Raw genomic sequence first — 23,665 nt, forward strand, 5'->3', positions numbered from 1 at the left:
TATTTTCGTCTAGCTCTGTACCACTGATACGTTGCCTCATGTGAGACTTTTTATCATGCTGCGATCAATTACGGGCGTTGTGCGGCTTATTTTCTATAGAATGAATTGAAATCAGAAGGCGTGGGCAGCGTACAAGTTTCTTCTCGGTCGAAAACTACCCTTGAGAAAATGATTAGCTATCGCTCCCTTTTAATGAACATGTAGAGTGATTTCCGCAGTACATCAATTCTCGGTCGTGTGTTCCGCGATAGAAAATGTGTAGCCCTTGTCATCGAAGACATCCCGCTCACACATACAATCGCGGGTCACTCTTCGACACCTTAAATTGTTAAACATGCGAAAATATCCGTTGTCTTCTGAAACTGATACCTGGAGTATGATAGAAAGCCTAGACAAGGAGATCACCATCCACATCATCACGATATATTGCACCCAGCACATTTTGATCATAGTGAGAAAATGAACAGCCAGATGGAAGGAACTGGTATTGTGCTTTGAGCGGATGGAACCCGAAATCATGGATATTCATTTCGACTAGAAGTTACAAAGTGACAGGGGATTCGCGTAGAAGATCAGTAACCCTTCCACAACAAACAACATCTTCCCCAAGGGGGATCCACTTTACTCCTCTCAACCGAAACGTCTCGTTTCCCGGGGCTTCCCTTTCCGGAAGAACAGCAACACCCCCCTTCCCAAGCCATACTGGTGCTATAGTTACTATAACTCCATCTATAAATACTTGACCTTCAGCTAACATGTCGTTAATAATTCCAGCTCCTCCTTCGATCATCAGGCTTTCGATACCTTCTTTCCAGAGCGCTTCCAAAATATCTTGCCAGGAGAACCTTCCTTCTTTGTCCGGCGACAAATGTATGAACTTCCCGCTCGTTGCTCTTAGCAAATCTTTCTTTTCAAATGATATCTCATCTTCCTGTTGGGCAGTAATGATCCAAGGAGCTTTGCCTCTGCCGTCCTTAACCAATCCGAAAATTTTACTGTCCTCTCCGAAATTCCATCGACCTTTGGGGTCAATTATAACCGGTCTCGGCTGCCCCTTCAGATTTTCCCCTCCTCCATAACCTCCAACCCCTTCTATCCTGCAGTTCAAACTTGGGTTATCTGCAATTGCTGTATTGACACCAATTAATATAGCATCATGCTTTGATCTCAAGTAATGCGTCATCGCCTTTGACGCCGGGCCAGATAAGGGTGAACCAATGCCGGGACGCATGGTAATCTGGGAGTCCATGGAGGTAGCAAATGTGAGTGTTGTATGTGGAAGTGACTTTAAGTGAGCAGCTATAATAGAACTTTTGGATGGTAGGTAATCATCTATTTGGGCGCGATCACTTGCAGGGAAGCGGAGAACGTCCCTGATTGAAGACATTGTACTTTGATGACCTGACGATCTGATTATGAAGTGAATAGAATGATAATTTCGTCTTGATGTATTACAGATAGTGTGTTAGAAAGAGTAATGTCAAGAAGATCACATTCGCGTGATTTGCGTCGAGTTTGTGCACGTGAAAACAGGAACTCGCTGGATCGAACTAAGGCATATTGGTCATGTGACTAAGATGGGTTATTTCATATGTAAATCACAGCTACTCCCCTGAAGTTCGGCTATGGCTACATGCGAAAAACATTCTTTTGGTGGGAGCACAAATATATGCGCAATCTTGACGCGGTGCTTGATTCAGACGGCGCAGCACAGTGTTTGCAATGATCAGCTAGAATTCAATGTAAAAATCTAATTTGAGGTTTTGAAGATACCATTGTTAATTTCATGATTTCATCATTTCAAATAATGTAAGAATCAGAAAGAACTAGACATCTGTAGATTTTTGGTTTTTGGATTGCAGTCCAGACAGACTATTGAACATTCTGGCAGCGCTTGCTTTGTCGCTCTAGAGCTACTTCTGATGTATCTCCCTTGTATTTTCCTCAATATTGAAGTCATTTGCCGTATTGTTGATCTTATTCGCTTTTTGTCCCATCTGCGCGATCTCCGGCCAATCGCCAGAAACGTTTTGAGCCTCAGTTACTGCTCGAACACAGCAGTCCAGTCCTCATTTTTCATCCACTCTTCCAAAGTAGTCATAGGGCATTTCACCCCAGCCTATAAAGTCAGATTAGCCGCCCGATTTCTTGTTCCTCGCTACTTTCATCTCCCTCCCCCCCAAAGAAAAAATAAATTTTACATACCTTCTCAATATCCTCCTTCATCCACAATGTCTTATCACCTCCATCATATCCCGGGTCGCTAGAATAAGCAAACATAGCATACAATTCCTCTCCGAAAGCTTTATCTTGTTCTCGTCCTACAAACTCATCTTCTGTACATTGTCTATATGTCGCAACCTTTCCAGTCGTTTCACTCCACAGACGAATATACTCGCTCCAGGAACAATTACTACCACATGCCATGTAGCTTTTACCAGGTGGAAGTTGCGAAACGGCATAAACAAAAGAACCAAGATCACTGTTTATGGCAATGTGAGGAACCGCTTTATCCGGTGTTGTTGGGAAACTCATTTGGAAGGTTCCGTCGGGTTGCTATTCAGTATCATGTTAGCCGGTGATCTTTCCCCTCCTATGGCCACGTTCAGCTATGGAGGCAATAATAATAAGATAGCGATGTTGAAACGTTGTGTGATATCTAGATGAATGAACAAAGAAACAAACCTTCCCCAAAAAACTTTTCATGGCCAATTTATAACTACTAGTAAAGTAGCCCGTCATAACACAACTCATTTTTACAGCCAATTCCCCTTCGCCTCCATATCTCTCCCTCACATAATAAGGGAAGATATCAGCCTTTGAATCATGATGATACACTCCCGTAAACTTTCCTTTACTAGATTTCCCAGCATGACTTAACGTACTTGCAATGAACCCATTTGCGTCAAGTCCTGAAACGACACTTGAGTGAGCAGCGGCATCAGCGATATTCTTTCCTTGTCGATACTCAACATCGTAAGCATATTTCCGGCACGAGATTCCAAGCTCCTGAGCTTTTTGACGACAATCGGGACGGAAGAAAGGTTCCCAGTAGTTTGTGACGCTAAAAATAAGGTGCGCGCCCTGAAATGCAGAGATCAAAGAGTTTACATCATCTAAGTCCGCTTCCACGATCTCAACGCCTTGCGCGGAGAGCGATTGAGCTTGGGCAGATGTAGTATTTCGTGTTATACCGCGGACTTTGTAGTTGGAGTCCTGAAGAAACCTTTGGGCCACAGAATTCCCTTGATTGCCAGTCACACCAATGATGACGATTAATTTGGTCATGTTTCTTGGAATGGGTATGGGGGTTGAGATGGCTTTGTCTGGGAAACGGAATGATTTTGGAATAATTATTTTTGGAGTTGGCACCGAAAAAGATGTTGAGATTAAGTGGGGTTTCATAATCTACTGTACTCACCCCAGTCATCCAGTTTATTTCATCTGATGTCAGCGAAGTAGGCAACACTACATTTACGATATGCTAAATAATGTAAGAACATACTTGATAGCTCAATTTCACAGTCACCGTTCTGACTCTTTCGTATCGGCATACACTGAAATTGAAATCATCTGTCGAAGCAGTGTCGAGTTAAATCTAGAGAAAAAGTTACTCAAACAGCAAGTGAACAATCAGATAGATTTAGAGATGATATTAGAGATGGTGTTTTTGTTAGGTACAAATCCTCAACGACTAGTCCATGGTCTTTTCCATAATTTCACATCCCCCCCGTAACCCACAACTCAAATTGCAATGTGCTCTAACTTGCAAGGCGAGGTCATCAACTGCTTCTCCCATTCCCACGGCCAGATCCTCCATCCCCCTTTTTTCTTCAGCCTCTTTTCTACTTTTTTCCCCGACTTTATTGTCGCTTTTATAGTTATCTAGCTTATCAGCTTTTCTATTCATGTCAATCTTATTCATCTGCAAGGCAGTAATATTTCATGAATTAGATCACCCCTCCGTCCGTTGATATTTCTCTTCGTGTCGCCAAATGAGTTCTATGTGCTAGGCATAATTATTGCACTTAGATATTTGACAACACCTTAGAGTAGTTGATCTTAAATTACGAGGGTGATATTCCCATACTTTAATGTAGATACTTAGGTAGAATGATTTTTATGTATGTGGGCGTCGAAGGCGATGATTTGAAGTCCTAGATTCATAAGAATGTTCTTGATACAAGTAGGATTTGGAAATAATAAGTAACTTCAGTCTTCTAATTCTAGTTACCCATCAATAGGTCTCTGTGGTAAGAGCAACTGGCACTGGCTGCTTGATAGGACAATATCCCAGAAAATTCGACAGAATACAAACAAGCAGACAGAATAAGGAAGAAGCCTCCAATATGTATCTGTGGATGTTTTCGCATTTCCTCAACCCACTACATCTTGGACCACAGTCGGGATATTTTTGCCACCACTGCATTTTCAAGGCGTGTAGACAGCGGCCATTTGGTAGCATAAAGAAAAAAATCTCACTCAAATCAAAAATCAATCTACGAAAAATGTTACAAGTATGTAGGCTTAAAGGTGAATGCTAACAAGAGACTAATATCGAAGTAGCTTGGCTGTATAACTTCATTTCTAGAAATCATTCCCCAATAAGAACAGGTCCTCATGGAATGCCATATTAAAAAGGTAGACTGACTTCATTGAAAGAGAAGACTTTCACAGTAAAATGAGGACTTCGTTCATATTATTTTGGTGAGAGAAGATGAAACTACAAGAACATCTTTGTTGTGTTTCGAATGGAGTATGCCAGCTCACGAACACTAACAATCGAGCGCGCATAGACACACACTTACCAAACCCTGAATGGGATGAATGCCAAGTTGATACTAACAGGCTAAAAGCTCGGGATGGAAGCACTGGAAGGTATAATCACCAAAAGCCTGGTTGCCGGCATGTACCCGGTGATGGAAATGGTTTCGCTACAAAAAATACCGCCGAGCACGCCGAGGATAGGAGAGAGCTTTTTATACAGGTCATGATTTCCACACTGATGCAGATCAAATACGTGGATATCAATACACTTGCTGATATTCTTGAGCAAAAATGTCATATACGAGGTGGACGGAAATTGATAGCAATTTCTCAAATGATCAAGTAAACCTTGCTGGTCTTACTAAATATCCGATGCCGAGAGTAGAATTTCTTATGACTGATCTGAAATTTTGAAGTCTCTCCAACTGGACTGAAAGATGGGCACATCAAACTCTTCAAAATCGAAACACTTTCCGAAACGACTTCGTTTTTCGAAATTGGATAATAATATAGAAATTTTTGTAAGATTTGATGAAACTATCAACAACTGCATACGACCAATGTTTCAATATTCTCAACCAAATAAGAACGGCAAATTTTAATAATCTGAAGATTGTATGTATTCGATTTTCCGTCCACCAGTCCCCGCTAAAGAGAGTAAATTCTACCAGAAATTTCAAGTGTGGGGTTGTGGGGTTGAGGGGTACGGGGATGAGATCGACATTTCCTTCACCGTATACTGTCAAGTTCGAAGCTTTACCCCATCTTCGACCTTGAAATTTTTGAAGATGCTACAATTTCGATCAGCCGTTCTTGCTATCCGTTGTCCGAAGCTTGATCTTAATGGTTGGTAGAGTTCTCGGTCACATTGTGCAGGCGTACCCGTTCGGTTCTGTCCAATCACTTGAGATTTTGAGCACATTAGCTCTTAGAACTCATGGTTCTTGGGACTCATGGTGGACGGAATGGATATGTTGGTATGAAGAGTGGACTTAATAGATGCCCTCGTGAGTGAGAAAAATCAAATGGCATCAAAATTGCTGTACTGGTTCCCGGATTCCAGGTACATAAAAGCTAGAAAATCCCACGTCAATCTCCAGAACTACACTTGTACACCAGTTGCAAACAATGGAGTCCCTTAATCCAAAGAGTTTGCTTCGTGCAGCCTTGCTTTCTACTGCATTATGTGGGCCAAGTATCACAAACGCGCAGGATGTTATTACCGATGATACATATTTCTATGGACAATCTCCACCTGTGTATCCATCTCGTGAGTTACCATATTCGCATCTTGATTGATTCCCTATATATCTTTGGACAAATGACTTATAAATACCACAGCCGAAATGCCAGGAAACGGATCATGGGCATCTGCCTACTCCAAGGCTGTTGCTCTGGTTTCCCAAATGACCATGGCGGAAAGAGCCAACCTCACAGTTGGGCAATCAGAAGGCTTAAACGGCTGTAATGGCCTAACAGGTTCTGTACCGCGACTTAATTTCAAAGGTATCTGCATGAATGATGCCGGAAACGGTCTTCGTGATACGGAATTAGTAAATTCCTGGCCTAGCGGTGTCCACATGGGCGCAAGCTGGAACAAAAATTTAACTTACCACAGAGGGTACAAAATGGCAAGGGAATTCAAGGCAAAGGGCATCAATGTTGCTCTCGGTCCTGTTGTTGGCCCTTTTGGAAGAGTTCCAATTGGTGGAAGGAATTGGGAGGGGATGGGCACTGATCGTAAGTTTTCTTTCCATCACTAGATTCCCTGAGTCATCCGCTTTTTGGTAATGTCTCGAGCCAACCTGAATTTCGCTAATAACAAACAGCATATCTTTCAGGAAAGCTCGCCGCTCAAACTGTTTCCGGAATACAAGATGCTGGCATAATAGCATCAGTGAAGCATTTCATTGGAAATGAACAAGAATATAAACGAAATCCATCGGGCAACGTTTCTGCCGTCTCCTCCAACATCGATGATAAAACAATGCACGAATTATATCTTTGGCCATTTGCCGATACTGTTCATGCAGGAGCTGCCTGCGTCATGTGTTCATACAATCGACTCAACAATTCATATGCCTGCCAAAACAGCAAAGCTCAAAACGGACTTTTAAAAACCGAATTGGGATTTGAAGGATTCGTTGTAAGTGACTGGGGAGCATTGCACGCTGGTTATGCAGCAGCAGAGGCAGGATTGGATATTGTCATGCCAAGCTCAGACCTCTGGGGAGTGAGTGGTGAAAATTTAACAGCATCCGTTGCAAATGGGTCTCTTGCGGAGTCAAGATTGACCGATATGGCTACTAGAATTGTGGCCAGTTGGTATCAAATGGGTCAAGATGAAGATTTCCCAGAACTCGGTTTGGCATCTTCATATTTGACACCACATGCTAAAGTCAATGCCCGAGATCCCTCGTCAAAGCCAATTCTTTTGAGTGGCGCAATGGAGGGTCATGTTTTGGTTAAAAATATTAACAATGCTCTTCCTCTTAAGAAGCCCGAATTGCTTTCTATCTTTGGGTACGATGCACCGGTGCCAAGTCAGAGTAACATTGGAAACAGCCGATATTCGTATGGGATGGAAGCTATTTTGGATCTCAATATAACTGACACTCCCATCGATATCTCATTGCAAATCGCAAGCAACGGTACTCTTATTGCTGGAGGTAAGATGAGTTCGATACACCCAACAAGACAGCACATGTTAACAACCTGTATAGGTGGAAGCGGCTCAAACGCCCCGCCATATATCTCTGCCCCTTTTGATGCGCTACAGGAACAAGCTTATAATGATGACACAAGTATTTTCTGGGACTGTAAGTTTATGTCGTTTTATGTTTTTAAGTCTTACTCATAGATCATAGTTGTTTCCGTTGACCCCGACGTTGATGCCGGCTCGGATGCTTGCCTTGTGTTCCTCAACGCATATTCTATCGAGAATAGTGATAGACCTGGTCTTTATGGTTAGTTCAGCATTCCCTGCCGCACTTGAGAAGTCTAATACTAACACATGCAGATGACTTCTCTGATACCTTGGTAAATAATGTTGCATCAAAATGCAATAACACAATTGTGACCATTCATAATGTTGGGATACGCCTGGTTGATCAATGGATCGAGCATCCAAACGTCACGGCCGTGATTTTTGGTCATCTGCCCGGTCAAGATAGTGGTCGAGCACTTGTTAAATTGTTGTACGGTGTTGAATCGTTCTCCGGTAAATTGCCATATACGATCGCAAAGAACGAGTCAGATTACAATGTGTATAACCACTCGGCACCTGAGGGTATTTATACACAATTCCCACAGAGCGATTTTTCAGAGGGTGTTTATCTCGATTATCGCGATTTTGATGCTCAAAATATAACTCCAAGATTTGAATTTGGATTCGGATTAACATACACTACTTTTGAGTATTCCGACCTTTCGAGCTCAGTTGTTTCGAATGCGAGCACAGCTTACTTCCCGCCAATTACCACCATCATTCAGGGTGGAGCCCAGTCTCTCTGGGACGTTGTCGCAAAGGTTCAAGCAACTGTGTCAAACAACGGAACAATGACTGCCATGGAGGTTGCACAGTTGTATGTCGGTATTCCGAATGGACCAGTCAGACAGTTGAGAGGTTTCGAGAAGGTCAACATACCAGTTGGAGAAAGCGCGGTTGTGGAATTTGAGTTGACGAGAAGGGATTTGAGTGAGTGGAGCGTGGAGGAACAAAGTTGGGTATTACAACAGGGAAGTTATGGGATCTGGGTTGGATCGAGTAGTAGGGATTTGCCATTGAGTGGAAATTTGATCATTGGAGGATCGTGAGATTGAGAGGGATAGTAGATGAATCGCCAACGGGAATGAATAGTAATGATAATGATACAACCATCAAACCCAGAGTTTCAATTCTTCACGACAACTAGAGCCTGCTTGCTTGTGTTGTGCGCTCTCTAAGGTTATCGTGTGAGATTGTAGGAATGCCTTGCACACTCTGTTGTATCACGACGCTCCTCACCAAAGTCCCCCGGTGCCATGTATCCCTTTTGGGTATGAATGAATGCAGAGCTTCCTTCACGGAGGAATATCAACATTCGTTCCTCCATAAGCTTCGCATCGATACAGGACATCCCGTGATCTACTCGGAGACTTCAGAAATCGCACCACGACAAATCTCTTCGTAATCTTATGCCAGCTCAACCGTTGCTGGTGTATGGTTTCTCCTCCATATGAAGTGATTCTGCGGCAAACTGTCAAAGTACGTGTTCTGCAAGCTCCACGTGTTCTTGACGTGTCATTAGCCTCAACACTAGATTGGGGTTGAGGTTGGTGTTGGTGTGTCAGATCTGGTCCGCAAGCTTGCCAATTTATCCTTGAGCTCTCTCCACTTGCAGCGTTCAGGCTCTCTTGAAGAACATTTGCAGAGCCCTATTAATAACATCGCGGCCACTTTCCAAATGACGACAAGCTCAGCCACCATCCAATCAATCCGGCAATCCGGGGATGTTAGCGTTCGCTCGAGGTCGATAGGATGAGGCGTGTTTGTTTCATCGCTATGCAATTATACACAGTACACAGCACGCAGTACGAGATATACCGTGATCTTGAGGGGAAGGCTGTGTTGCTTGGCGACGGCGATGATTTGTGAAGCGACTGTTGAGGGTTACGACGAGGTGACGAACTCAAACTGGATACTGATTGCCACATGATGGCTTTGAGGACAAGCTGGCGGGGAGGTAGTTAGGTAGCCAGGTTCTTGTTCTTTGTCCCAGTATATGGATCGTACCTCAGGATGTATTTAAGCCGTTTCAGACATAGTAGCTATCATTGTCGACGACAAAATCCATCCACGGTACAAGTAGTTCAAAGTAAATCTTCCATTCGGAAACATTCACAGGACCATTCTCCGTCTCCTCCTTCTTCCCCTTCGCCTTCCTCTTCTCATTCTTACCTGCCAATTGAAGAGATACACTGAAATTTTTGACCGGATTGGGATTTGATAAAAACTACGCCGCACCGCTGCATTTTCCAAATTGCTATCAATTGCCATCAATTGCTATCATATCAGCCTTCTACCGCCTTGCCAAAAATAACCGCCCATCAAATAAAAATCTACTTTCCTTCCTTGAAAATTTAATATACAGGAAAACATCTCGAAGAATATCCAAGAGAACGAAACAAACTGTGTATCGAAAATATCAGTTGAAACTTCATGCAGAACATCGACGGTCCACAGCCTATGGTGATATAATCTAAGCAACGGCTTTCGTTATCGCAGTACATCGCATCTCGCTATCACATTCCCTACAAGACACCGGCATCGGTTTACAAGAAAGATAGAACGTATCGCAGATTATCAAAGTCAATTTTCGCAGTCACAGCCATGAAAGCCATGAAGAATATGGGCATGAATCGCATGCTGGGTTCACTGAAGCGATGTAGGTAGATCTCGGAGGAGTTCCACTACTTATGCGCCATAAAGTAAGGGCGTTGATTTGAATTTGACTGACCATGGATATTCTCTCTTTTAGCCAAAGACTCCAATGAAGAAACTGGAGACCCTCAGCACGATACACCCGAAGCAAATGCAGCCAGAAATATTGTATGTTACTCTCGAAAATGACCGAAAGTTATAGTATTGATCGTAATACAGCGCTCGTTCTGCGAATCTGGGGGTCCAAATGGTTCGGTATGTACATTCACTCGACTGCGAATCTCCTTTCACCAAGTGGCATATCTAACATTTTACAGGGTGAAGAAGTTGGTTATCTGCCTGCGATAGTTGAAGCCGCAGAATCCTCTCCGGGAGCTGCGAAAGAATGCGCCTACCATATTCGAAAGTTCCTCTCCAAGGACAACCACAGCAAAGCCTACGTACAATATAATGCAATTATGTTGATTCGGATCCTGACCGATAACCCTGGAATGACCTTTACGAGGAATATCGATGCGAAATTTGTACAAACGGTCAAGGAGCTTCTGAGAACTGGAAGAGATCCAAGTGTTAAGCAGATATTGATGGAAACTTTGATCACATTCACGAGAGACAAGGCAAACGATGAAACATTGGCTCCTCTTATTGAGATGTGGAAGAAAGAGCAAGAGAAAATGATGAAAGTAGCAGCAAGTTCCCCCAAGCATTATGGTCGACGAATTTACTCTTCTAATACATCGCAGGGTCCGGCAGGTCCGGCAGGTCCGCGAACCCTCATCGCTCCACCCTTTGATCCTAATTCGCAAAATTACTTCGGGCGAAATCACCATACTCATCGCCTTCCCCCTCCACACGAACTCTCGTCCCGTATCGAAGAGGCACGCACTTCCGCAAAACTCCTCTCCCAAGTCGTACAATCTACACCTCCTTCCGAACTTCTTGCTAATGAACTTATCCGCGAATTTGCTGATCGTTGTCAATCTGCAAGCAGAAGTGTACAAGCGTACATGGTTTCAGAAAATCCAGCACCGGACAATGATACCATGGAAACCTTAATTGAGACCAATGAACAATTAAGTAAAGCTATGAATCAACATCAAAGAGCAGTGCTACATGCGCGGAAACTCATGGGGCTTGGGAATGGAGATAGTACTCCTCCGGCAGGAACAAGCTCGGGATTTACACCACCACCTGGTCCGCCACCCAACCAAGTTTCAAAACCTGTCCCAAGTAATGGTAAGAGATCAGTGCCACCGATTCCTCCACCAGGAGATATCGCGCCTATGGATGACGAGGACGATGAACGAAATCCTTTCAGTGACCCAGAGCCAAACTCATCAAGGAGACCACCATTCCCATCTGATGCGCCACCGAAAACGACTGCTCAGTTCAATGATACTCTTGGTGTCGAACCATATCACCCTGGATTCAAAGAAACCAAGAGCTATGTCGGAAGGCAAGATAGTAGTATAGGCAATGTCACAATGCATGCTGCAGTTAATGAGCAGTTATCAGATGATGAGGACGACGAGCCAAGATACTCAGTAGCTCAGGGTAAGCAACCTGTCTATCGATACTAGATGATTTTGAAGGATATATAACGCACGGGTAAAGAGATTTCAGATCTTGGGGTGGATATTGAAGAATTGATGCATTTACGATTTGATGGATGTATATTGGAGCGATCTTTTCGGGTTGAGAGCGAAGCGGCATTTTGATACCTTGGGGTTATAAGATTACTAAGCGGAGTTTTAATGGGTGGTAGTAGCTGTCAATTTAAGATCGAGATTATATTCTTTCGATCCGATTTTCCTTCACATCTTGAATCACAGGACTGGTCCAAGAGATTGGACGGATTGGATCAATGTATTAGATCAATCGGGCTCTGATGCTATTCCCACTGTATGTTAGCCCATTCCCCACTGCGGAATCATCATTTGCAGGCTGATAGATTGGAATGCATCCAACGCTCAAGGTGGTATGTCAGAAGGTCTCCATCCGCCTCTGACGTTAATCCCCGCATGATTTTAGGCTAAGACGTTCGAAGTGTATTGTAGATTGAAAGGGCTGGAAGGCACCGGAAACTTTGGGATCGTATCGTCAATGCTTCATCCCATCTATGAGAATTTCCGGTCCCGAATCCGAGATTATCACTATGCAGGTACATATTCAAGTACTTGTCATGGGAAAGTTATGACAAAATTCTCATATCTAACAAAGATTGGGCGAACTCATTATCAACCGCCTATCAATCTTATAAAAAACGCCTATCAACACACCCCACTAATATACAGTTGATGTATGGATCTAGCTTGAGCCGAACTTTACCCCACCCGAGCTTCGAGCTTCCTTATTAGGTTAATCCCCTGACCTCTCCCCGCCATCTCGGAAATACCCTTGGCTCGGGGTCTAATATCAACGTGAGGATGGAAGCCAATGAGATAACAACTGAACAGTCAATTAGATCTTCAAGCAAGTACCTCGTATGAGACTCATTCAAGGTTTTTTCCAATCATTAGATGGGGAACTTACGCGGCTCAGCCATGATTCCTATCGTTGTGTTGCGGTGTCAGATATACCTGCAAGTTCCTGCATTATCAATAACTCTAGATAATGACAAACCGATTTCGGTGTTCATGAATTAGATTGATCTGTATAAGTATTCATTCAGCGTTGGCTGGAAATTAACACTTCAGTACTACCCCTCTTGTCAAGAACAGTGAAGACGATGCCAATCCTATTCATATAATACTAGAGAAACGCAGGAATAGCTTCCATCCAACTTCATTATTGTCGTATTCCTACCCTTATAGCCATCATTCTTGGCCCCATTGCCATCACCTTTTTGTACAAATTTTCGGCTTGAAGTTTCAAGATGTTGTTCCCTCGTCGTCTTCCTCACGTTCTCAGTGTCGCCTTAGCAGCCTTACCTTCCATAAAAGCTACATCGATACCACTAAACTCGACCTCAGTTAATGATGGAAAGAATGGAGCCGTTGCTAGTGAAAGTTCTATTTGCACAGACATTGGTATTGATATTTTGAAAGTCGGAGGAAATGCTGCTGATGCTGTGAGTTCAATCATACCAAAATTTGTGATCAACTTTTAGTCATGCTAACACCCCTATCAGATCGTGGCCGTACAACTCTGTGTCGGAGTAGTCGGAATGTATCATTCCGGTATTGGAGGTGGTGGTTTTGCAACTGTACGATCAGCCAATGGAAGTTACGAATTTATTGATTTCCGTGAAATGGCTCCCGCCGCCGCTTTCGAAACAATGTATTCCCCTCCTCTCTCAAACTCCGATGCCTCTCTCTACGGTGGTTTGGCAAGTGGTGTACCAGGAGAACTCCGTGGTCTCGAGCACATCCACACAAAATACGGAGTATTGCCATGGAAACAAGTAGTACTACCTGCAGTTAAGGTTGCTCGCTATGGTTTCAATGTTACAGCTGATTTAGCCCGCTACATGGCCTCTGCTACATCTTCTTACGATTTTTTGACGTATGACGAAACCTGGGCAATTGACTTTGCACCAAATGGGACCAGAGTCAAGTTGGGTGACCTATTCACAAGAAAAAGATATGCGAATACACTTGAATCCATTGCCGAATATGGCCCAGATGCATTCTACACAGGCGCCATTGCAAATTCTACAATTGTTGCACTTCAAAAATCCAATGGAACTATGGAACTTTCGGATTTGAAAAATTACACTATCGAATCTAGAATCCCTTCAAATATTAATTATCGGGGCTTCAAAATTCATAGCGGAACTGCTCCATCGAGCGGTGCTGTGGTTTGCAGTGTCTTGAACATTGTTGAGGGGTATGATATGTCAAGTCCAAGTCAGCTGAACTTCTCGACTCATTACTTAGATGAGGCAATGCGATTTGCTTATGGTCAAAGAACGTTGTTGGGAGATCCAACTTTCCTACCAAACTTGACAAGTTATCAGCAGGAGATGCTATCGGAAGATACAGCTGTTGAAATTCGATCGCAAATCGAGAAATATCATACTTTGAATGTGTCCGCTTACAATCCTCAAAATTATGGCATTCTTTCCGATGATGGAACATCAGCTTCCGTTGCTGCTGATAAGAGCGGCCTCACAATTGCCATGACATCTACCATTAACACATTGTTTGGAAGTAGACTCATGGTTCCAGAAACAGGTGTCATTATGAACAATGAAATGAATGGTAAGATCCTTGATTCAAGTTCAGTTTTTGTATTTCCGCATCATATTAATGATTCTCTAGATTTCTCTATCCCAAACACAACCAACGCATTCGGTTATGCTCCCGCCCCAGCCAACTTCATTCAACCTTTCAAGCGACCCCTCTCTTCCATCTCCCCAACCATCGTTGAATACCCCAACGGTACTGTCTACATTGCGCATGCCTCTGCAGGTGGCTCCCGTATCATCACAGAAGTAATCCAACATCTCTGGCATGTCCTCGACCAAAACATGACTTCGGCCGAAAGTCTCCGTCAACCAAGATTGCACGATCAATTATCTCCTAACAACGTTTACTTTGAGTATGGATCCGATACTTTCGGCATCGAAGGATATAGTAATGAGACCACTGCATTTTTTGAGGAAATCGGAGCAACGATTTCGTTTGTAGCAGTGGGAAGTACGACTGCGCAGGCATTGAGGAGATTAGGAAACGGAACGTTTGAGGCGGCAGGTGAGCCAAGACAACTCAATAGTGCGGGTTATACGATTTAGATCTTGGAAGTGGCATTAATGATACGGTGTGTACGTGACATGATAATGAAAAGTTTATTATTCCCCTACTACTGGGATACATATGTACTTTAGAATTCTGACAATACTGAGCATTTTAGTTTAAGACTTAATAAAGAGAAATCTAAAGCTTCTCACAAGCCTCATTTTCTTTTGCTATCACTCATTCAACTTTGAAGACATAATTGGTAAATTACATGCTATTTTCATTGTATTTTACCTCGCTTTCTGATCTCCTTCCAATGTCTAGATTTCGCATACTCAGTCTAGCACTCACAGAATTTATTATTTTACCTCATTAGCATAGCAGAAATCACTTCCACCCCCCGCAAATATAACGATGAAATAAATACACCCAAGGGGACTCGGTATCAGTAAGGCGACTTCATCATAAAGCGGATTGCTGAAGGGTGTCACAAGATTGAAAGTCAAGGAAACTATACCTGGAGAGTCGAATAAAACCATTAGCCGAAATGTTAAAGTGAAATGAAGGGGTTGTTTCCTTTGGGAGATAATGAGAACATTGGGTACGATATAAGCATAACAAGAAATGTTTATATAATTAGATATATCAGCAATTGACTCAGAGAGAGAGAGAGAGAGAGAGATGAGCATAATAAGATCGTAGTTGATATCATGATGGCATGAGAAATCATACGACCTGCGATGCAAAGTTGGTTTCTTTGTGTCGTAGGAATTTCGTTAAGAAACAAACCTGTGATGTGAAGTATTTTAAATAGAAAAGTACCAGGACACGTGGTTCGAATGCAAGTATCTTTGAAATTTTTGTTATGGTTCATGCAATTGGTACAAAAATATTTAAAGATTGACTGAATCCATAATGTCCATGGCAACTATAAAACTATCAATTATTTCGAGATCGAGTTGGTGGGCCCACCGGTGGCCCCGAAAGCTGGGAGATGCAAAAGGTGGCATATAAGCTATGAAGATCATTCGAGCGATCAATAATACTGCATAACATAAAAAGGTATGAGCTGGGGACGGAAGATTTCAGATGTGCCAAAAATGGGAAAGATCATCAACATTATAGTAGCCAAGCAGATAAATGACGAGCAATTCTTATTTGACTAAACAATAGATAATAGATGTGAGCTAGTACCACATAAGGATGTAACACAAACATTAGATAATAAAATTGAACCCATTAAGAAAGGATCCAAAGAAAGAAACTAGCGTAGACCAAGGAGAGGAAACTGGTATACCAAACACGCGCCCATGAATCCTTGAACCATCCATAATAATCAACCGGGCGCTTTTCGTTTTGATATCTCATCGCAAATGGACCTTGAGATACGCGCCATTTTTCCATACTAACAATGCACCTCCAATAACCTCCAATAAGCAGCGGGCAGCTCCCCACAAATAGCCCCGGGACGCCATAACAAGAGAATTATTAATCATTCGTTGCTTCCAAAAATCGGGAATATATTAATGGAGCTGGCAGCCCCAACTCTAGATGATATCCAAGATAAATGTAGATGCCAACATGAGATGATAATTTAGTCGGTCATCCTATCTTTGCTGATGATCTGACGTTTTCATATTCTAGTCCATATCGAGCTACTCCCGTAATATCCTTTTGTCATTGAGTAGTAGCCGCAGCCGCAGCTGAAGCCATCTGTGCTAATAATGTGTGTTCGGCAGAGACTCTTCTTTCTTGCTCTGGCTTTGATTGTGGTGATCTGACTGGAACAGTGGCGGTGATGTTGGGGACGTGATTGTTGATTTTTGTGGCGTTTTGAGGACGCAATTCAGATTCTAGACCAGAAAGCATTGATATGTGCTGTGCATGAGCCTATAAAAATTATGGATTTAGTAGGGCAATTGACTGGTGAAAAGGGTGGCAGAAAGATAGTCAGTAGATGTGACAACTTACAGGAATTTGTCTACTCGATCCACTTGCTCCACCTGCCGCGATAGTAGTAACACCACTAGTAGTTGCCAAGGTGGATCGTTCTGGTGTGTGCTTTTTATCAACGATTAGCAACCCATCTTCTGATGAAGCGCAAGAATCTCGCTGTGCAGATGCAGATGCAGATGCAGTTGCTTCGAGTTCACCATCCTTGACATCCTTCCAAGAACATTTGGCATGCTTCTTTGTGCATGCAGCACAAGCAGTCATATGCTTGGTGCATGTAAATCGCAAACGTCGACATCGATCGCACGGTGGTGTAATTGGATCTCCTTTGTGGAGTTTCTCAATCCTGGCAGCCATTAAAACACGATACTGTCCTTCGATCCCATCATCAGAGTTAGATGGTGGCTGTGATGCTCGTTGATGATCAGAGCCTGGAGCTGCACCATTGAAAGAATGGAAGTTGGAATGCTCAGAATTATTAGGCCGGGGTTGCTTCGATCTTGGCTGAGATGGCAACGATTGACGACGACTTGGGCTATGGAATTGTTCCAACAGATCTTGTTGTAGCTTGGCAGTTTCACCATTTAAGGGAGCAGGTGATCTGCTTCGATTGACGGCAGAAAATGGTTGAGATGCAAATGGAAGGGGGGATTCAGTAGGTTGTTCGGGAGATTTCTTTGCCTTGATAGCATTCTTTCTGCCTTTCATATGGTAGTTGAGTTGTCTTGCTTTACTAGCGACTGCATCGGCCTTCTTGATTAACATAGTAAGTCGATTTTCGAGAATGAGGAGGGTACCAAGTTCAGAGTCCTCATCTTCCGGTAGAGGTTGGCTTGGAATCATCCTTTCCGGAGCACCTGACATGATCAGTCGATAATCGTCTTCAGATATTTCGACTTGACCTCCATTAATCCAGAACCGACAAGCTTTCATGCTGTGTAATGCATCGCTAAGGATGAAGTCTGCTGGATTACTACGCGCAAAAGAAACAACCTCCAACCAGGTAATTGGCGTTTGTTCGAGAGCATAGGAGCTTTGAATGACTTTGATTGGACCGTCAAAAAGCTTTTCAAATGATTTCAATAGTAAAGGGCCGACAAGTTTAGCGCCAAGGTTGGATGCCAGACTTTCGCGCCGTTGAAGAACACCTAGCTACGTTATTACTATATTCCCTCCATGGTCACCGCGCACAAGTAGAACTTCCTCCCTTGCTCCCCCACCGAGCGGAAATCAATACACGTGATATGTATACACACCTTCATATTCGTCCAACATGCTCAAAACATCTCCGAACGTTTCGGAATCTCCTTCGACCAGTTTAAGCTTATCGCTTCTAGCTTTGACTAAATAGTTGATTTGCGCAGCAGCTGTTGGAGTTGCGCTTTCGGCCAATCGAGGAACTTGTGTGATGCGCCCATGGCCCTGACTTCCTGAACTTTCCGGGCTACGTTTTCGTTTTTCACCTTGGGACTCCGTTGTAGGTTCCATGATTTTCGCTGCAATTCAATCGTGTGGAATGGCGAATTGTTATCTATACGTAGATAATACGTAGGTGAGGAAAGATGATGACGAGCGGAGGGGGAAGGTGGAGAAGTAGGAGAGGCGGAGAGGTGACAACAAGTTAAGAACAAACAGAGGGAGGAATGGAGGGTGATGTTAAGGTTTCAAGTCAATTGTGACATTGAAGTTCGAAGTGTAGATTGATAGGAGTAAGACAACACGAGTTGTGGTTGCAAGTAAACAAAGTTTTGATGGAGGATTGTGAAGGGACTGTTTTGTACAAAGCGGAAGATGGACCTCCGCCGGTCGCGCTTTCCTCGGTTGAAAGTTAAACCTTAAAGAAACATCCACGTGATAGCACCCGGTTGTTTACCTGGGCGTGCTCGGTTTCCACTCAGGAGATGAAGATTTGACTGTAGCGATCCCACTCAACAACTAAGAGAGGTGTCACTCCATGGTTTGGAGCTGGAATGTCTGCTTTACAAATAATAAATAAAAAGAATCAATGCTATCTTGAATTGAGCCTCAGATACATCTCTACAATGGTTCTAAAAGGAGCGCCTCAATTCTCCATCTGTCCCTTCCCTTCTTATTATTTATAGTCTCGATGTACAAGGGATATATATAGATCATCTCTTCTCATCCGTTCTATTTTGGCTGAGAAAAACCTCCGACATTCCGCTCCCTCCCCTCTCCACTGAAAGAGGGAGCTCTGTTCAGGTTGAAATATATGTATTCCCGTTTCTCTCCGACATGACATGACATGATTAGACGTTCGTCCATCTTGGAGATTGCCTGGGAGCGTTGCATGTTTGTTATCTATTGAGCAATTGTTGAAGAGAGATATTCAGCACATGTTTGGGCGTGTTGAGCTCCCCTGACTTGCCAATGAGTTGGGTGGACTGAAAGAACAACACCAAGGACAGGGCAGATATTGAAATTTCCATTCATTCACCACTCATAAAACTCAGTCAATCATTCGAGTCTAAATGTACCAACTATGCCGTGTTTCTGTCCTCAAATTCGCAATCACGCCCAGGTAGGTAGGTGCAAATCTACAATTCATGATGAATAACCATCGGCGAGGCTGAGGCCTTTTCAAGCCCCGCCATTGGAAACGGTCGATATTTACATACATTGGGGTTACCCCTTCAGCTGCATACAAAACAGCCAGCATACTTCTCTTCCAACCAATTTTCCACACTCGTTTTTTTACCATCGTTTCAATACTTCACTTACCGTGAGCTTCCTTAAATAGAACAATACTTTTTCTTTTCTCTTCTTTTCCGCACTGCACTGCCACTCACTAAAAATTACGAGGTAGTCTTGCAGATCTCATTCATTGATATAAAAGGGGCAGCCGCGCGCTTTATTCTTCATCCCGATAATACACATCATACCCTGAATCGACTTCACAACTACCTTCGCTGTTCTAGGTTCCATTCGCATACTCTCCCTGAAAACTACACTCAAATACACAATGGTTTCCACCAACGGAGTTACAGACACCAATGGAGTCACCGCAGGACTTTTTGGGCCTGAGCTCGTCTCCCCCGAAGTCGCCAAATCTCTCCCTGAATCATATACTCTCCGCGCCCTTCAAAAATCAGATTATGCCCGCGGATTTCTAGACGTTTTGCGGGTTCTGACTGTTGTTGGGGATATCACCGAGGAGCAATGGAATGAGCGATACGATTGGTACAACAATCAAGGAAAGGGTGGCTATTACCTCTTAGTTATTGAGGATCAGGGAAAGGTTGTTGCTACAGGTGCTTTGATTGTGGAAAGGAAATTGTGAGTATATTTAGTTTAAGGAGGTGAATTCCGAGAAGTAACGAATACTGACTGAATGAAAAGTATCCATAATCTCGGTCTCGTGGGCCACATCGAAGACATTGCCGTAGCGAAAGACCAGCAAGGAAAGAAACTCGGATTGAAGATGATTCAAGCACTGGATTTCATCGCGGAGAAGATCGGTTGTTATAAGAGCATATTAGACTGCAGTGAGGCTAATGAAGGATTTTATGTAAAGTGTGGGTTCAAGAGGGCGGGCTTGGAAATGGCTCATTATTATGATCATTGAAACAAGCGTTGAGATAATAAGTTTGGATCTCCAGACATAGCGAATTTGTTGGATTTTGATTTGGAATTGAGCATAGAGCGAGCGTTATAAATGGAAGATAAAAAGGATACCATGGACAGATTTGTTTTGATTGGGAATGGATTAACTACTGCTAGGAAGTTTAAAGCAATGCATATTAGATTTATTGTGGTTCTGTTTCCTCGTCTTCTTTTCATACATTAGTGATTTTCTGCTGCTTCAAACCCATTGAGGTTTTTTGACCGTTTTTTTTCTTCTGATGGTCCCAGGACCAGTCCGCAATCCAATTGGACTAGACTTCATAACCATTCGAGGTTCCTTCTTGATTGGCTTTCTTGTAACGCCGGCAGGGCTCACAAGTCCCAACGCGGAGTCTCTAAATTTTGTCTCTGGATCAATCTTTCTGGAAGGAAGTGAGATGAGGGTCGGTTTGATCACGTCTTTCCTGTTAATTCTGATGGGCACAGAAACCCCGGATCCAATAACCACCCCTGACCGTTCATCAGACACATAGCTGTCGGAATTCACGGACATTCCCCTCACTCTCCATCCCAAAACATCCTCCTCAACCTCCTCCAAGAATCCATCCAAGCTTATACGTCCCTTGAAATTATCATCCAGTCCTATCCGAATACTCTCTTTCCCATCCCCTAAGGATAAGCTACTATGGTTCCCTCCCCATACACTTATTGTGTTATTTTCAGATTCCCAGTATCCCGCTCCTGCTGTGCTTCCGCTATTAATTTTCAAAGGCGGAAGGTCAGCAACCCACCCATCTAGCTCTGCCATCTCCAATTCTTCCACATATTCTTCCACAATATCAGCCAACTCGATCATTCCCTCGACTTCCTCTTCCATGATTAATACCATCTCTGTCAAACCGCCAAGTACATCCCCTTCCAAACCATCTAGTTCCTCTCCACACATCATTTTTTCTCCAGTAATCGTGTCCATTACAGAAGCGACTTCTTGAAGTAAAGACGCGAGTTTATGAGCGGTAGTTTGATGACTAGGTATAGGAGTCATCGGTATTCGCGGGTAAAGCTGAAGTGGTGGAAAAATTTCGAATTGGTACGTGGATTCTATCGGAGCTTGCGTTTTGACATTCGGATGCCTCTTTGTTGCTACCACCGCGTCATTACGCTGAAATGTATGATTTGACATCGATATTGGCGCTTTTCAGCAGTCTGAAAGGCGATGGGAACCTGAGACTTCTAATTGCTGTTGCGAAATGGCTTGAGATCTCTCAAAGTAAAGGGATAGTGATGAACGAAACATGAATTAAATCTCCGACATAAGTTTTATTTGCTTCAGCCCTAGATTGTTCGACAGGGTGTCATAAGTACTTGAAGTCTGCGTTAAATATCTACCACATTCCAAGACGGGGTAAGGTAACTCGCAAAAATGCTGTTGGCCTGGAAATCTTATAACCACCCGAAATGTTTTATTGCATCCCACATCATCGGCCAGAAATGGCATGATGATATTGAGACGTTTAAAATATGCCACTTATGCTGTGAATCCCTTTCACTTGATTGTGGATAATTATCATGGGAATTAACAGGTGTTGGTCAGGGATCGTAGGAAAAGAGGGACAAGTATAGCGAATCATGGCCGGATTCCGTACGAGTCATTCATGCAAGATGTAAATGCATTGACGAACCTCAAGTTGAAAGAAAAGCGAGGAATGTGTACCTAGGTGTTCTTTTGTACACTGAGATATGGGATAACAAACCATAACTAATTGCAGGCAAGGAATGAAATGCAATCCATGAGGGGAATTAGGACATTAGAATGGGCCCGGCGAAGTAGATAGCATTGCAATATTCATCGCAGATTACTGTGTTGGAGATAGTGAAGAACTATACGAAGTCGAGATTTAGAAGCTCCAACACGCAGCTTCAGAGCCCCATTCGTACAGTTCAAAAAAATCAATTGAGGGATTGGCTGATTTATGTCATGATTTTTGTGACGCCCTGATTGGGCAAGGACTGGAATTTTCAATGAACAAAATTTATTCCAATCCAAGGAGACATTCAAATCTAGAGAGGTATTCGAGTTTGATGAGATGTTTAAGCCCAATGGAATTATTCGAGCCAGTTCAAACGTTCAAGCGATGTTGAGTGTTCAACGTAGAGTGCACTCACTCATCACTCCAGATATCTTTCGGAAACTGTACAACAAGAACATGATTATCGAAGCAGCCGCTAGGCTTCATTGCACCTGCATTGGGTACCCAAGACGATCAGAGGATCGTTGGTTGCTTGAAATTCTATCACAAGATCTTTTAACTCCCCGCCGCCGAATCTATTTGGTAGCATCACATCACATCGTCCGATTCATGAAAGACCAGATGTTCAACGTCATGTTTCATTCTTTATGGTCTTATTATTCCCAAAATATCTTGCACCTGAATAACCTTCGGATATCATGTCTGCATCATTTTGGGTGGCGCTTGTAAACAATCGGGTTTGGTGTGGGCGTATCTGGCTTTTCCTTGAAGCGCATTGAGATGTTCTTGTGGATTTCATCCCCTTTCACCTGACATTCTCTTCTACCCTCTTCTCATTCTTCTCATTCTTCTTGTTGTACGAAAGGATTCGCAATTTCTTCGCTACCATCAACTGGACTTATTCCAATGAGTAAGGTTCCTCTTGCAACCACTAAGCCCAATGACCTCCAAGCTTCTGTTCCTTCATCATCTGCGAAAGATTTCAGTTAGTAAATGGGTTTGGTAGAATACAAATACACTTTACCAGTTAGCTTCTCCTCCACATCATCCAATACCAAATTCATCAGAGCATCATAACCCTTCAATGTGCCTTTCACTAAGGAGGATTTGTGTTAGTAACTTTCGAGTCTACCAATGCAAATCAAAACGTACCATGTCTGCCACCATTGAACTTGACTGTGACCTGCTTATCCATGTACTTTCCCAGGTCCAAGATATTCTCTTTCTTTGGTTTCTCAAAATTTCCCCCGCCATGTCCACCCCTCTCCCCACCATGACCTCCTCTACCAGCTCCCCTGCCACCTCTGTGTTCACCATGACCTCTACCACCTCCACGTCCGCCACCTCTGTGTTGACCTTGACCCCTTTCAGACATTGTGTCGCATGTATGAGAAAATGCGGTCTGTTATCTGTTGGGGGGGATATGTGAGGAGTATTGACGGTACCAAAGAATTCTAGAACTTTGGTGATGGAAAGCTACAGCAATTGAAGCAAGTCAGCCGCTAGAATAA

At 43.2% G+C, this 23,665-nt stretch overlaps 9 protein-coding genes across 12 annotated transcripts; 4 read left to right on the plus strand and 5 right to left on the minus strand.

Annotated features, from left to right (window-relative positions):
* Window positions 1-472: 472 nt before the first annotated feature.
* Bcrib7 lies at window positions 473-1,511 on the minus strand. The gene has a single exon (XM_001553161.2). The coding sequence runs from the start codon at window positions 1,385-1,387 to the stop codon at window positions 542-544; it is 846 nt and encodes a 281-aa protein (XP_001553211.1). The 5' UTR covers window positions 1,388-1,511; the 3' UTR covers window positions 473-541.
* A 207-nt stretch (window positions 1,512-1,718) lies between these two features.
* Window positions 1,719-3,373, minus strand: BCIN_09g06980 (hypothetical protein). Its single transcript, XM_024695337.1, has 3 exons — window positions 2,686-3,373; window positions 2,206-2,556; window positions 1,719-2,119 (listed from the first exon to the last, which is right to left on the minus strand). The coding sequence occupies exons 1-3, from the start codon at window positions 3,286-3,288 to the stop codon at window positions 2,042-2,044; spliced, it is 1,032 nt and encodes a 343-aa protein (XP_024551131.1). The 5' UTR covers window positions 3,289-3,373; the 3' UTR covers window positions 1,719-2,041.
* A 1,949-nt stretch (window positions 3,374-5,322) lies between these two features.
* Window positions 5,323-9,142, plus strand: BCIN_09g06990 (hypothetical protein). Of its 4 annotated transcripts, XM_024695338.1 has the most exons (6): window positions 5,323-6,037; window positions 6,109-6,507; window positions 6,597-7,436; window positions 7,491-7,586; window positions 7,635-7,733; window positions 7,787-9,142. In XM_024695338.1, the coding sequence occupies exons 1-6, from the start codon at window positions 5,896-5,898 to the stop codon at window positions 8,581-8,583; spliced, it is 2,373 nt and encodes a 790-aa protein (XP_024551135.1). In that variant the 5' UTR covers window positions 5,323-5,895; the 3' UTR covers window positions 8,584-9,142. The 4 variants fall into 4 exon arrangements, with proteins under 4 accessions (XP_024551135.1, XP_024551133.1, XP_024551134.1 ...); XM_024695340.1 differs by having other exon boundaries at window positions 5,323-6,507; XM_024695341.1 differs by having other exon boundaries at window positions 6,597-7,586.
* A 104-nt stretch (window positions 9,143-9,246) lies between these two features.
* On the plus strand, window positions 9,247-12,219 carry BCIN_09g07000 (hypothetical protein). The gene is made up of 5 exons (XM_024695342.1): window positions 9,247-10,193; window positions 10,287-10,357; window positions 10,409-10,444; window positions 10,507-10,878; window positions 10,933-12,219. Exons 1-5 carry the CDS (start codon window positions 10,139-10,141, stop codon window positions 11,767-11,769), a joined length of 1,371 nt encoding a protein of 456 aa, XP_024551136.1. The 5' UTR covers window positions 9,247-10,138; the 3' UTR covers window positions 11,770-12,219.
* Window positions 12,220-12,761: 542 nt separating this feature from the next.
* BCIN_09g07010 (hypothetical protein) lies at window positions 12,762-15,081 on the plus strand. Its single transcript, XM_001553157.2, has 3 exons — window positions 12,762-13,259; window positions 13,320-14,391; window positions 14,452-15,081. The coding sequence occupies exons 1-3, from the start codon at window positions 13,065-13,067 to the stop codon at window positions 14,922-14,924; spliced, it is 1,740 nt and encodes a 579-aa protein (XP_001553207.1). The 5' UTR covers window positions 12,762-13,064; the 3' UTR covers window positions 14,925-15,081.
* Window positions 15,082-16,005: 924 nt separating this feature from the next.
* BCIN_09g07020 (hypothetical protein) lies at window positions 16,006-18,745 on the minus strand. The gene is made up of 3 exons (XM_001553155.2): window positions 18,078-18,745; window positions 16,840-17,969; window positions 16,006-16,758 (listed from the first exon to the last, which is right to left on the minus strand). The coding sequence occupies exons 1-3, from the start codon at window positions 18,307-18,309 to the stop codon at window positions 16,546-16,548; spliced, it is 1,575 nt and encodes a 524-aa protein (XP_001553205.1). The 5' UTR covers window positions 18,310-18,745; the 3' UTR covers window positions 16,006-16,545.
* Window positions 18,746-19,302: 557 nt separating this feature from the next.
* BCIN_09g07030 (hypothetical protein) lies at window positions 19,303-20,588 on the plus strand. The gene is made up of 2 exons (XM_024695343.1): window positions 19,303-20,115; window positions 20,179-20,588. Exons 1-2 carry the CDS (start codon window positions 19,802-19,804, stop codon window positions 20,402-20,404), a joined length of 540 nt encoding a protein of 179 aa, XP_024551137.1. The 5' UTR covers window positions 19,303-19,801; the 3' UTR covers window positions 20,405-20,588.
* Window positions 20,589-20,597: 9 nt separating this feature from the next.
* BCIN_09g07040 (hypothetical protein) lies at window positions 20,598-21,713 on the minus strand. The gene has a single exon (XM_001553153.2). The coding sequence runs from the start codon at window positions 21,584-21,586 to the stop codon at window positions 20,642-20,644; it is 945 nt and encodes a 314-aa protein (XP_001553203.2). The 5' UTR covers window positions 21,587-21,713; the 3' UTR covers window positions 20,598-20,641.
* Window positions 21,714-22,483: 770 nt separating this feature from the next.
* On the minus strand, window positions 22,484-23,655 carry Bclsm7. The gene is made up of 3 exons (XM_001545016.2): window positions 23,307-23,655; window positions 23,179-23,250; window positions 22,484-23,124 (listed from the first exon to the last, which is right to left on the minus strand). The coding sequence occupies exons 1-3, from the start codon at window positions 23,527-23,529 to the stop codon at window positions 22,997-22,999; spliced, it is 423 nt and encodes a 140-aa protein (XP_001545066.1). The 5' UTR covers window positions 23,530-23,655; the 3' UTR covers window positions 22,484-22,996.
* Window positions 23,656-23,665: the final 10 nt, after the last annotated feature.

Source organism: Botrytis cinerea, chromosome 9 (genome assembly GCF_000143535.2).
Source record: "Botrytis cinerea B05.10 chromosome 9, complete sequence".
Lineage (NCBI taxonomy): Eukaryota > Fungi > Ascomycota > Leotiomycetes > Helotiales > Sclerotiniaceae > Botrytis > Botrytis cinerea.

Excerpts from the sequence above, each read along its gene's own strand:
- Bcrib7 (XM_001553161.2), bottom strand. The coding sequence starts at position 1,387 with ATGTCTTCAATCAGGGACGTTCTCCGCTTCCCTGCAAGTGATCGCGCC.
- BCIN_09g06980 (XM_024695337.1), bottom strand. The coding sequence starts at position 3,288 with ATGACCAAATTAATCGTCATCATTGGTGTGACTGGCAATCAAGGGAAT. Across the intron at positions 2,557-2,685 it reads TGAAAAGTTTTTTGGGGAAG|CAACCCGACGGAACCTTCCA; the intron begins GTTTGTTTCTTT and ends GATACTGAATAG. Across the intron at positions 2,120-2,205 it reads TGAAGGAGGATATTGAGAAG|GCTGGGGTGAAATGCCCTAT; the intron begins GTATGTAAAATT and ends CTGACTTTATAG.
- BCIN_09g06990 (XM_024695341.1), top strand. The coding sequence starts at position 5,896 with ATGGAGTCCCTTAATCCAAAGAGTTTGCTTCGTGCAGCCTTGCTTTCT. Across the intron at positions 6,038-6,108 it reads TCCACCTGTGTATCCATCTC|CCGAAATGCCAGGAAACGGA; the intron begins GTGAGTTACCAT and ends TAAATACCACAG. Across the intron at positions 7,734-7,786 it reads TGATAGACCTGGTCTTTATG|ATGACTTCTCTGATACCTTG; the intron begins GTTAGTTCAGCA and ends TAACACATGCAG.
- BCIN_09g07000 (XM_024695342.1), top strand. The coding sequence starts at position 10,139 with ATGAAAGCCATGAAGAATATGGGCATGAATCGCATGCTGGGTTCACTG. Across the intron at positions 10,194-10,286 it reads GCTGGGTTCACTGAAGCGAT|CCAAAGACTCCAATGAAGAA; the intron begins GTAGGTAGATCT and ends TCTCTCTTTTAG. Across the intron at positions 10,879-10,932 it reads AGAAAATGATGAAAGTAGCA|GGTCCGGCAGGTCCGGCAGG; the intron begins GCAAGTTCCCCC and ends AATACATCGCAG.
- BCIN_09g07010 (XM_001553157.2), top strand. The coding sequence starts at position 13,065 with ATGTTGTTCCCTCGTCGTCTTCCTCACGTTCTCAGTGTCGCCTTAGCA. Across the intron at positions 13,260-13,319 it reads GAGGAAATGCTGCTGATGCT|ATCGTGGCCGTACAACTCTG; the intron begins GTGAGTTCAATC and ends CACCCCTATCAG. Across the intron at positions 14,392-14,451 it reads TATGAACAATGAAATGAATG|ATTTCTCTATCCCAAACACA; the intron begins GTAAGATCCTTG and ends ATGATTCTCTAG.
- BCIN_09g07020 (XM_001553155.2), bottom strand. The coding sequence starts at position 18,309 with ATGGAACCTACAACGGAGTCCCAAGGTGAAAAACGAAAACGTAGCCCG. Across the intron at positions 17,970-18,077 it reads CATGTTGGACGAATATGAAG|GTGTTCTTCAACGGCGCGAA; the intron begins GTGTGTATACAT and ends TAACGTAGCTAG. Across the intron at positions 16,759-16,839 it reads GATCGAGTAGACAAATTCCT|GCTCATGCACAGCACATATC; the intron begins GTAAGTTGTCAC and ends TAATTTTTATAG.
- BCIN_09g07030 (XM_024695343.1), top strand. The coding sequence starts at position 19,802 with ATGGTTTCCACCAACGGAGTTACAGACACCAATGGAGTCACCGCAGGA. Across the intron at positions 20,116-20,178 it reads TTGATTGTGGAAAGGAAATT|TATCCATAATCTCGGTCTCG; the intron begins GTGAGTATATTT and ends CTGAATGAAAAG.
- BCIN_09g07040 (XM_001553153.2), bottom strand. The coding sequence starts at position 21,586 with ATGTCAAATCATACATTTCAGCGTAATGACGCGGTGGTAGCAACAAAG.
- Bclsm7 (XM_001545016.2), bottom strand. The coding sequence starts at position 23,529 with ATGTCTGAAAGGGGTCAAGGTCAACACAGAGGTGGCGGACGTGGAGGT. Across the intron at positions 23,251-23,306 it reads GTTCAATGGTGGCAGACATG|TGAAAGGCACATTGAAGGGT; the intron begins GTACGTTTTGAT and ends AATCCTCCTTAG. Across the intron at positions 23,125-23,178 it reads TGTGGAGGAGAAGCTAACTG|ATGATGAAGGAACAGAAGCT; the intron begins GTAAAGTGTATT and ends AATCTTTCGCAG.